Source organism: Cheilinus undulatus, linkage group 13 (genome assembly GCF_018320785.1).
Source record: "Cheilinus undulatus linkage group 13, ASM1832078v1, whole genome shotgun sequence".
NCBI lineage: Eukaryota > Metazoa > Chordata > Actinopteri > Labriformes > Labridae > Cheilinus > Cheilinus undulatus.
In genome coordinates, this window is record NC_054877.1 from 20,924,976 (window position 1) to 20,936,645 (window position 11,670).

The window sequence follows — 11,670 nt, forward strand, 5'->3', positions numbered from 1 at the left end:
AATGGGATTTAGATCCGGACTCATTGCTGGCCACTTTAGAACTCTCCAGCGCTTTGTCTCCAACATTTCTTGTTGCTTTTTGAGGTTTGTTTCAGCTCATTGTCCTGATGGAACACTCATGACCTCTGACACAGACCCAGCTTTCTGACACTAGGCCCTACAATGCAGCCCAAAATCTTTTGATAGTCTCCAGAATTCATGATTCCTTGCACACAGTCAAGGCACCCAGTGCCAGAGGTAGCAAAACAACCCCAGAACATCCTTGAACCTCCACCATGTCTGACTGTAGGTACTGTGTTCTTTTCTTTGTAGGCCTCATTCAGTTTTCTGTAAACAGAACAGACAAGCTCTACCTTAGTCTCATCTGTCCCCAAATGTTCTCCCAGAAGGATTGAGGCTTACTCAGGTACATTTTTGCAAACTCCAGTCTGGCTTTTTTATGTCTCTTTGTCAGCAGTGGGGTTCTCTTCCGTCTCCTGCCATAGCGCTTCATCTCATTCAGGTGACAACGTATGGTCCGAGCTGACACTTTTGCACCCTGAATCTGCAGGACAGCCTGAATTTGTGTGGAAGTTGACTGAGGATGTTTATCCACCATTCCGACTATGCTGCGTTGCATTATTTTGTTAATTTTCCTCTTCCGTCCATGTCCAGGGAGATTAGCCACAGTTCCATGGGTTATAAACTTCTTTATTATATTACGCACAGTGGACAAAGGGGTTTCAAGATCTCTGGAGATGGTCTTGTAACCTTGAGATTGTTCATATTTTTCCACAATTTTGCTTCTTAAGTCTCACATAATTCTCAGCTCTTCTTTCTCTTCTCCATGCTTGGTGTGACACACACAGGCACACAACACAAAGGTTGAGTCAACTTTTATACATTCTAACTGGCTTCAGGTGTGATTTCTAGATTGCCAGCACCTTTTATTTGCCACAGGTGAGTTTAAATGAGCATCACATGATTGAAATAAAATGATTTACCCACAGTTTTAAAAGGGTGCCAATAATTTTGTCCGGCCCACTTTTGAGTTTTGTGTAAAATTGTGTCAATTTTGGCTTTTTTCTTCTGTTTTTATGTGTGTTTCCCATGCACATAAAGGAAATAAACATGTGTGTACCAAAAACATTTGTAACTGCAACAATTTATGGAAGGAATGATGTATTTGCTGGAAAAATTCCAGGGTGCCAATACTTTCATCTATGACTGTGTAAAGAATTATCAAGGGGAAAAAACTTAAATTTAACAAACATCCATCCAGGATGCGCCCATGAAAGTTAGGCTCACAGCCTTTATAGGTATAAACTAATTTTAAAAACATGAGAGATAATAGACATGAGGAGTTTGAACTAATTTTGGCATTATACTCCTTTGAATGCACACACTGGACAATAAGCCAGACTGTAAGACCACATACCTGCTGTTTGTTCTAACAACAATTTCACATTGGAGATTCCACATAAATGAAATCTCACAGAAATGTACGCGTGCAAATGTGATTTTAGAAGAAAAACAAACATGGATGATGATAGACATCTTCAGCTGGCTGTTCTGAGTTACTTGGACTGGATGATGTTGCTGACTTAGACACAGAGGACTCAAGACTTAACAGAGTCAAGGTTAGGTGACTTGTCTACAAGGAAATGTGTATAAAATGGTGCTTTTCTATGTGTGCTCAGGTTTGACTGGGGTGATTACGACATTTTCCTACCTCCTCTTGCTTTGAGAGCAACCCAAGGCACTGATGGAGAGCAGCACAGGTGTCACTGGAGAGCTCACTGGTCTCTTTGGCTTTCAGTAAAAGAGGTGCAGCCAGTTCTTTTGGGAAAAAAAAAAATAAAACAGATGCATAAAAATTCCTGGTTATTTGTCAACTCTACCACATAAAATGGGGTTAGGATTTCAACTTTTGTTGATCTTTTTGGTTTGGTACTACTAATATCCAAGCAAAGTGTGCTTGTGAACCCTTCTTACAAATTGTGGGTCAATTAACTATGAGCAGTAGAGCTGAAGCTCCCAACTGAGTTGTTTTCAAAGGTTTAGAAAGCTCAAAAAGTCCAGTATTTAACATAAATAGCAATATGATATGAAGTTGAAAAATGCTGCAATTGAAACATTTTTCCCTTCTTCAAATTAATGCAATACATCAAGCACTAGTACAAAATCAGTGAAGCTTAAATTGAAATGGATTAACTCTACAGATAAGCATCCAGTTTCAAGATTCCTACCATAGTTCTCCTCGTTCTTCACCATGGACAGAAATATTGACACTTCACCCTCCAATTTCTGCTGGAGAGCGTTAGCTGTCTGAAAAACACACCAGACACAAGAGACACTTAGACACTTGAATCCTGCTCCACGAACAGCATTTCATACCTGCTCTAGGCTAACAATACACCTTATGAAGACGGCTTGAGCTTAAAATTCTACCTGAAGTGCTTGTGACAGATTCTCCACTGAGTCTCCAGCTTCATCAGCGATTATTGGTTCATGGGTGAAGTTGCGAGTGCTGTAGGACGAATGTGCCTCAAAAGCATCCAGCCATCTCTAACTCAAAAAATATCAATAATAGTCACAATGCTGACCACTATTGACAGATTGTTTAGTGTTAGGGGAAAGAACAGCAGCACAGAGAAGGGATCATGTCTCACTTTTCTTGTTGCCATTGAATCTGTCTTTGAGGGGACTTTGAAATAATGAAGAGTGTCATCAAAGCACTTGAGCATAAAAAAGCAGTGATCCCATGGTTTGACCTGGAATAAAGAGAAACAAATTGCTTAGTCATGTTTTCTGTAATGCATGCCAAAGATCCCAACAGGCCATATGACTAAAACAAACCTCTAAGCTTCACTACCTACCATGCAGTAGGACTGTGTAAGAGATTTGCAGCCCTGTTTTCTAACCCGACCCTGTGCATCAGCCCTGCAAAACAATACAGGAGCAAAGTGATACAGGAATTCATATAACAGTGCACACTGAGCTCATATTTGGTTATAGTCTTTACAGCAATTTTGAATTTTTATCACTTGCATTCAATGCAGACAACAACTACATAAAGGTATGCATACACACAATAAAAAAGACATAGTACAAACTATACTTTAAGCTTTGGGAAAACTGAGAACATAAAAGCTATCTCACTGTCTGTGGTACCAGGAGAGGGTTCCTTCCTCAATTACCACCCAGTGGGATCGCCATCCCAGAAAACGTGAGCTCTGTTGGAGCAGTGAGCCAAAAACATACGATACAACCACAGTAAATCATACAAGCATGTGAATATATCATATCACAGTAGCAAGAAAAACTATGATACAGATCTTTATTCATGATTAAAAGAAAACACTGAACCCTAAAAGAAAGCACTAGACAGTCTGATGACTGGTGCTATATTTGGATATCATACTGGCTTAGTTACAGAATAAAGTATTTGCAGACAAATATAGAGTAGTCTGAACAAAAAAACTGCCTGAAATGTCAGTATTTAAAATGCACTTCAGCATCTGGCTACCTTCCAAAGAGGGCCTTCCATCTTCTTCACCCCAGTGCTCACATCCTTGGAAAGAAAGCAATATTCTCAGACTTGTTTTTATGTAACACCAGAACACTCATACAGCTGCTTGGCATACTTTCAGCGGACAATTCTTCTTTTTTTAATCCACTTAAAATCTTAGTGCTTAGTTTCTTCACTCTGACTATGCAAAGCTCTGCAGTGAAGCTGTGCCAAGTTTTTCAGACATAACAGCAACAGTAAGGACTGCTGACTTGCAAGGCCATTTCTCCATGGACACCAGACCTAAAGTGAACATGCAGGAGACGTGTGAAAATTGCAGAGACATGGTCATGTGCACCTATATTTAGACCAGGTGTAGCACAGCAATCTTCGACAAAGGTGCAGAGCATACAAAGTGGTGACTTTACCACCAGAGAGTACATTTTTTTTTACGGAGTGAGAGAAATCATAATCTTTTTTCATCCAGAATCCTTAAATGGACTCAGTATTTTTTCAAGATGTATTAATTAGGGCCTGAGCACAAAACCTCAGTGCAAGAAAATCTAACGAAAATCTTAACGTGCCCCAAAACTCACCAAATCATTTTAGAAAATTGTCCCCCAGTGGACATTCTCAAACATAAGGGGACTGAATAAGAGCTACATGCATGAAAACTGGTACACATATGTATTTTGACTAGATTAAAAAAGTCTCTTGGGACCTTCCTCCTTAAATGTACAGGAAAGTCAGCTTAAAAAAAATGGCAATTTTTGGTAATTCTTGGTGCCATCATTATTGCTGCATCTGAAAGAATACTTACAGATTCAAATGGACTGCCTCCAGATTTCTTATGCTCAATCTAGACAAGATAAACATCTAAAGGTATGCGAACCAGGAGTTTGCACTGAATGGTGGGGCCCAACATCAGAAAACTATATTTCTATATTTTTTGAAGTGTACCAGCTATTTTGATTCCATATAGTGCTTACGTAAATCATCACGAAACTTCACAGGGATGATCACAGGTTAATCCAGAAGACATTCATGAATCAATATTATTACTTTGTCACAGCACCCCCTTCTGCCAACTGAAAATTTCCTCTATGCTTTCTCTTTTTTACTTTTTAAAACAACTTCAAACATTCAGCTCCCACACACCATTCACCATAGGCATATCATTTTGGGTCTGCATATGGATCATCTTGAGACCTACAAAATAGCCGCTTGGACCCATGTCCAAATCGCAAAAGAACGTACACGCGCTTCATACCAATCAACATGTTTTTTATGGTGACAAATTACTTTTTTCTGTTCTGGGAGTTGGCATTACTATCATATGGAACATCTGCTTTCATTCAAATTTCACATGAACAATCATGCATCAGCATCTTGCTTTTGTGTGTGTGTGTGTGTGGGGGGGGGGGTCTACTTCTTTCGGTTCTACTACAGTACACTGTACGGTTCACCAACATCCCAGCATCAGCCGCACACCCCAGCAAGGGCCTGAGTGAAAGGGCTTGCTTAGTGCTGTTTGCAGCCCTAGTTTGATTTTTTTAATGGAATATTCTGGTCTTAGGTGTAGGCAGCAGCAACTAAAAACAAACTTGAAAAAAAGAAAACTTCTAATGATACCTTATCTTGATAGGAGGAAATAATCAACCTCAGTTCATCAGTACGGACCAGGTCTAATGGTGTCTGTTCTGCAACACACTCAACCATACAATGATTAATACTTTGTCATTAATCCTTTAACTGAAAAAAACGGGCATTATTTACAGAAGCACTTAAGAGGAACCCTTCATATTAAGACATTGACTTTCTTTACATTGCCATTCGTTTGTTTTAGATGTATGTTGTACAAAGAAACAAAGTAGATTTCTACATTTTGAGAAGATTACAAAAGTAGATAATAAAAATGTAGGCTGCCATTACTGTGCAAACACTCTGAGTAATGATAGGAAATAGTTGTAGTGCTCTTTTTCCCTCATCTATCTGCTTGCTCTAATACTGATTTGATTACAATAACTTTAAGCTTATTGTCCCCTTCACCAGAACAACACATGGCTTGAAATTAAAAAAAAAGAGGCTATAAGAATGACACTCCACAGAAAGAAGAGCAGTGCAACCTTTCGGCATCACTACCCAGAATGTATTGCACAAAATCAAACAGTAAATGGACTTAAGCTTGTATCGCTTTTCTAGTCTTCTGACTACTCAAAGCGCTTTTACACCACAGGTCACACCTACCCGTTCACACCCATTCACTCACTGAGGTTGCAGATGCTGCTTTGGAGAATTGGCCATCAGTATTCGCTAATCCCATGCATATTCCATACCCATTTACGCGCCACTGATGCAGTAGTGACACACTGACATGTGAATGCAGGAGCTGGGGATCGAATCCACAACCTTCTAATTATGAGACAAACAACTCTACCTACTGAGCCACAGTCGCCTATTTCTAGATCTAGTTTTAGATTTTCTCAAAATGTAGAAATTCAATGTTTATCCTTGTACATCCTAAATAAGAGGACACCAATTTACATTTTAAAAAGTCGGAATGTCTTAATATGCAGGCTTCCTGTTGTCATTGTGAAAAATATTATGGATTTATAAAAAAGATCAAAATTAAGTGCCATACCATTGTTGTTTTTTATACTGGGGCAGGCTCCAGATTTGAGAAGCTTTATAATGCACTGCTTCTGCCCTCTGTAGGCTGCACAGTGTAATGGCGTGTTCCCCACCAAGTCTTTGCAGTGAATGTCTGGAGCTTCTTGTCCACTGAGCTGAGGAAAAGAAAAGATTTGATAACAGCAAAAACTCAGAGATATGGATGTAAATGTTCGAAAATGAACATTTATCCATGTGCACTGTGTAGATACTGTGCAATCACTTGCTTAACTCATAGAAAAAAAGGAAACAGAAGTCCTTATTTAAATATATATATATATATATATATATACAAAAATACTACAGAAAATGCTCTCTTCTGCAGAAAAGGCCAGAAGAGTAGGTAGCTGGGATAGGTCCTATACTTCAAGGTGCAAAATCCAGCATTTGAATTTGAAAAATTATGTAACCCTGTACATTTTTACAATCTTGGACATCATAACATTTGTCAGTTACAGTACATTAATTTCTGTACTCCTCCCTCTTTCAAATAGATATAGCCAACACTGTCTTATATTCTGACAAAGCTTTTAGAAAGTCCAGACTCTAACCAGTTTGGACACAGTGGAGATGTCCCCCTCTCTGGCTGCTTCCAGAAGCTTCTCCTCCCGTCGTCTTGTCTCCCTTCTTTCTGCAGCTGCACAAACGAAGAACAAAGGCTGTAGTAATGAGAAGCCAGCAGCCTTTAAAGAACAGTCTCACATCATTTCATACCCTCCAGCATTGTAATGATTTCATCATCCTGAGTGACATCTTTCGGGATCTGAGCTGTTCCATTGATTATGTTGGAACAGGCATCATACCGTAGGAGCAACAGGACAATTTCCTTTAGGGTTGAAATAAAGAAAGTATTAAACTTTTCATCACATAAAAGCAATGACAGGGTAAAGAAAAAACATCTTGTGTTTTTAACTGACATGTTGCTCACATTAGGGGAGGGATAACTCATGTTATATTGCAAGCAGAATCCTCTCAGCTGACACACAAGCCAGCAGAGAAGAACATGATTTATTTACCTTTCTCCCAGTGTAGGCTGCCTTGTGCAGGGGTGTGTCACCCATGTTGTTTTGTAAATTAGCATCAGCACCTGCCTGCATAAATTAAATCAGCTAGTAAAATACACTGATTGCAATACAACACATAATATACAGAGTAATATGTTTATCATGAGCTACTATCACCTTAAGTAACTCCTCCACAACATCCCTGTGACCAAAGTAACAGGCCAGATGGAGGGCAGTCCATCCTGCACTAGCTTTAGTTTTAGCTACAGTGAGAGAATAAAAACCATTACAATAAAATGTAATATATTACAAGATAAAAAGAATGAAAGAAAATTATATTTAACAGTAAATATTAGTCAATAAAAACATTGTATCACCTGTAAAGTAGCGCTAGCTGGCTATGAAAAGAAGTTTTGATGTTAAAAAGAAACACACCTATCAGCAACATTACTCTAGTTACCCATTGTAGCAATGGTCCAAGTCAAAACTATAGTCTCTTTAGTTAGAATGTCAAAAAGAGATTCAGAACATATACACGTAGAAATAACATTCAAAGATATGCAAGACCTTATTCATTCTTCAGATATCTTTACATTCAAGTTTATGTGGCCATTTAAACATTCAGTTGCCAGACTGGGTCTGCTCTGGATCTGTTAATCTTCCACATTAAAATGAGCATTTATACCCAAAATTACTTTCCTTATTTTGTCACCATTTGTGTGAAATAATCTCTTAGTTTCAAAAATCTATGATCCAATTATAAATACTCATGATATTTTGGATATCCATTACAAAAAAATCAATCCAAATATCCATTTCTACAGCAGTAGTTCTCAACTGGTCAAGCATTAGGACCCACTACCACCTTTAAGAGAGAAATCATGACACACATCAATCCAGAAGGGCGTGCATGTGCAAATTTGTTTTTTACCCCAATTTCCAGAGACAGCTAGGAAATTTAGTCATTTCCTCATTATTTTGGTATATATATAGCGAGACAGATAGATAGATAGATAGATAGATATGTACATATACATATATATTAACATTCTGTGTGTCAACTTTGAGCTTCTGTACATCATGGAGTTTTTGCCACATCTTTATTTTCCATGCACACATTTGTGGAATCCTGTTGAAGGGTAAATAAGCTGCCATTTTAACATAAAATTAGTTATTCCACAGATGGATTTTAAAAATCCTTCTTCTAGATAAGATCATATTCTTACCAGTGAGACAGTATTCGGGCATATCTGGAACTACTTTCCAGCTTTTAGAAATTATATTGTATTTCATCATACTTAAAATGAAACTTCTCCTTATCAGCATTCAATCTAAGATAAGTATCCTTAAACCCTTTTAAGTTTAAATGGCACTTCTAACCTTTATAGTTTGAATTGATATATGCTGCAAATTACTGTGGCTCAATTCTTTCAGGAAAAAATGAACATTTCAGACATCCACAACCTTATGCTTACCAGGACAAACATGCATTGTGCTGGGCAATTAATCACATTTCAATTTTAATTCTGATTTCTACTCCTCATAATCATGAAAAAGGATAATCCAGATGAAATCACCACCAAGGTTCTATCATAAGCAATTACTTTAAGATATTTACATTTTACCCTCATTTACTATTTACATCTTTTGGAAGTATTCAGAATGTAAAGCAATCCTGTGTGATGAATCATGATCATGACTTGTGACATTACTGAGCAGCCCTTGTGCATTGGGCTCCTAATTTCAAACGTCTAAGACACAGGAAGAACTCCTGTTTTAGTCACAACAACCAATAGTTACTATATCCATATATATCCACACAAAAAATCATTTCAGCTATGCACATTATGTGTTATGACTGGTTAAAATTCAAAATTGGACATCAACAGCTGGCATAATAACCAGAAAATATCCAAGAATGTATCACAGATCCCTGTTGATGTGTAAATAGGTCAGCATTGTAATATCAAAAAGGTTTACTGACCATCAACACTCTCACTATCGAGACTAAACTTGGGACAATAAGACATGCTATTAATGCTATTTTTTTGTGTCAACTCAGTCAAAAAAAAGAATGTTAAACTGGCTAATTCGATTCTTATAATCACTTACACCTGCAGTTAAGGTTGAGAGAGCTGTTTTCGTCCGTTCTTAATTGAAGGAGTGTCCGAATATGAGAACAGCTGCCCTTTTTAGCATAGTGGAGAAGCTGATCCTCAAGAGAGTCTGCCTCCATCATCACTTGACTCCCTGTTGCCCTGTGATAAAGAATATTTTAATCGTTAGTGCACACATACAAGGCTTATTGAAAGAAAAAAACAGTAGTAACTCTCAAAGTCAAATTAGGTCTTTGGGGGCCCATTTCAGTGCGTAGCTTGTCGTCTACAACAATGTAGGCTTACTTTGTAATTCAGTCTTTAAGCTTTAGCATGTTTACCTTCTTCAACCGTTTATAAACCGTTAAACCGTTAAACCAGCGACAAAACGATCCGACATGACATTTGGAGAGACCAAAACATAAGAATCTCTACCTTCTATGACCAACAACTACGTCTCACCTACAAGTTCTAATTTTTAATTTAAAGTTTAACAAGATTTAGCAGATTCATGTTTTGTTTGGCAGGAGCTGAGAGACAGAAACTGCACAGCCGAAATCTGATCACGTCTCCCAGCTGACAGCCGTTGGTGGACGTCACGCGACCAAGCTGTGCTTGTCTGTGTGCACAGACATAGCTAGCTAACTTTAGCCTACAGGCTGCTTGGTCATCCCTAAAATGATTATATTCCCTACTACTCAAGCTAACAAATAAGTCTGTGTCACAGAAAACGAATGAACATACTACTTACTCCCACTTGATTTTGTGCGCTTTTCAAATGTGTTCTTTTTTTTTCAACGTCTTCCTTCTCTGTCCTGGCAAGAATCCTAAGTTACCTTCATCAACAGGTGAGTGGCAGGTGCAAAGGGGCTTGCCAGGAATTGTTTGAGTTGTAAGATGGATTTGAAGTTCACCAAATATCTGTAATGCATGGCAGGCCTGTACACATAATTGGCTGGGCCCCTGAAAAACCCAGATAATGAACCCTCCCCAGCTGTATTTTATTGATGATTATACCAATGGATAAGTAGCATTGGTTCTAGCATCCTGGCTATTTATTCGTGCTACTTTTTAACTTCTTCAACCATGTTTTCCACATTTTTTGCCACCTTTAACCCATTTTACCGCTTCTTTTCGCCATTGTTTTGGCACCTGTAGCACGAACAAAATTGCCGGTTAAAACTATGGATTTTTCTGAAATTTTCCTCTCCAAAAAATCAACAAAAAATACCCTAGAATTGCAAATAAATTACCAAACACTGCTGTGAATATCTTTAAACCTGTTTTTAAGTGCCTGAGAAGAAGTACCCCAAAATTTCTCAAAATTTTCTCTAGATAATTCAGTGAAACGTTTCAAAGCCCCCCCAAAAAAACAAAACAAAAAAAATTAACTTCCTCAAAATTACAGTCATTTTCTTACTTTTCATGAAAAATACCAAAACAAATTCCTTAAAATTTCCATGAAAATACCTGAATAATCCATTGCACATTTTTCCAACAATTCAAGCTAATTAATCAAACTTAAATGGACCCTCTGACATATTCCTCAAAATTATTAGAACAGAAATTATTATTCTGCTGTAGGAAAGTTGAAATGTAATATCCTCGTATTTGTATGCAGGGTCTTAGGAGGATGCAGTTATAGAAACTGTGTAACCATTAGTGTGACCAGCACAAGAAAAGCAGTGCTTGTTGTACACACTGTTTTAAGTTTTCTTACACAACGTAGCTATAGTGAGCATTTGCTGTTGTGATTTGGTGTATTGTTTACAATCTAGCAGAGTATCTCTAGGAGTGAGTATTTGCACACTCACTCATTCACCAACAACTTTCCAAGATTTTTCTTAAATTTGTTTAGAAAATTTCTAAGAGAAACTTAAGTGGAATTCATGACACATTTTTAAACTGCTGAGTTTGCACCTGGGTTCGAGAGTCGATTAATGCCAGGTGCCAATTAGCATAGAGATGCACCCTTTTTATGCCCATATAAGGGCACAATGACAGGCAGCATGCAGGACTGAGAGGATGAAGCAGGATGTCAGTAGCATCAAAGTTGAATAAATCATAACAGTAGTTGGAATACTTTGATAGTTCTAGAGTGAAGGTAGTGTCCAAAAGACACCAAAAGAGGAAGATGGAATTATATTTAAAAATATATTTTTAGGTCATTTTTTCTTTGGTTTTGTTTGAGTTTTTTTTACATCGAGTATGATTTGATTAGAATGTACATTCATTCTACAACCAAATGCTTTAAATAGGTGAAATATCATCATTTGAACACTTTAAATTCCTGAAAAAATAAACTCCCAAACGTGCTAAATTTAAAAGACCCACCAAGACCTACCGTGCATGAAGGTGCAATGGCCCATTCAGTGCTGCTTGCAGCCCTAGTATTTATTTTGAAATTGAT

The 11,670-nt window shown here is 37.7% G+C and overlaps 1 protein-coding gene across 4 annotated transcripts in view; it reads right to left on the reverse strand.

The window, feature by feature from the left end:
* LOC121520728 (oxysterol-binding protein-related protein 1-like) overlaps positions 1 to 10,144 on the reverse strand; it is a 33,909-nt gene extending 23,765 nt beyond the window's left edge. Inside the window, exons 1-15 of one of the 4 annotated variants that reach the window (XM_041804320.1) lie at positions 10,012 to 10,144; positions 9,277 to 9,422; positions 7,342 to 7,427; positions 7,177 to 7,251; positions 6,875 to 6,986; positions 6,712 to 6,797; positions 6,132 to 6,276; positions 5,123 to 5,190; positions 3,509 to 3,553; positions 3,142 to 3,215; positions 2,859 to 2,922; positions 2,652 to 2,753; positions 2,431 to 2,547; positions 2,229 to 2,307; positions 1,712 to 1,818 (exon numbers count right to left, since the gene is read on the reverse strand). In XM_041804320.1, the coding sequence (XP_041660254.1) occupies positions 1,712 to 1,818; positions 2,229 to 2,307; positions 2,431 to 2,547; positions 2,652 to 2,753; positions 2,859 to 2,922; positions 3,142 to 3,215; positions 3,509 to 3,553; positions 5,123 to 5,190; positions 6,132 to 6,276; positions 6,712 to 6,797; positions 6,875 to 6,986; positions 7,177 to 7,251; positions 7,342 to 7,427; positions 9,277 to 9,403 (1,287 nt within the window). In that variant the 5' untranslated portion in view covers positions 9,404 to 9,422; positions 10,012 to 10,144. Of the gene's footprint in view, positions 1 to 1,711; positions 1,819 to 2,228; positions 2,308 to 2,430; positions 2,548 to 2,651; positions 2,754 to 2,858; positions 2,923 to 3,141; positions 3,216 to 3,508; positions 3,554 to 5,122; positions 5,191 to 6,131; positions 6,277 to 6,711; positions 6,798 to 6,874; positions 6,987 to 7,176; positions 7,252 to 7,341; positions 7,428 to 9,276; positions 9,423 to 9,601; positions 9,799 to 10,011 lie in introns of those variants that run through there. The other 3 variants (XM_041804321.1, XM_041804318.1, XM_041804322.1) reach the window with 3 other exon arrangements.
* Positions 10,145 to 11,670: the final 1,526 nt, after the last annotated feature.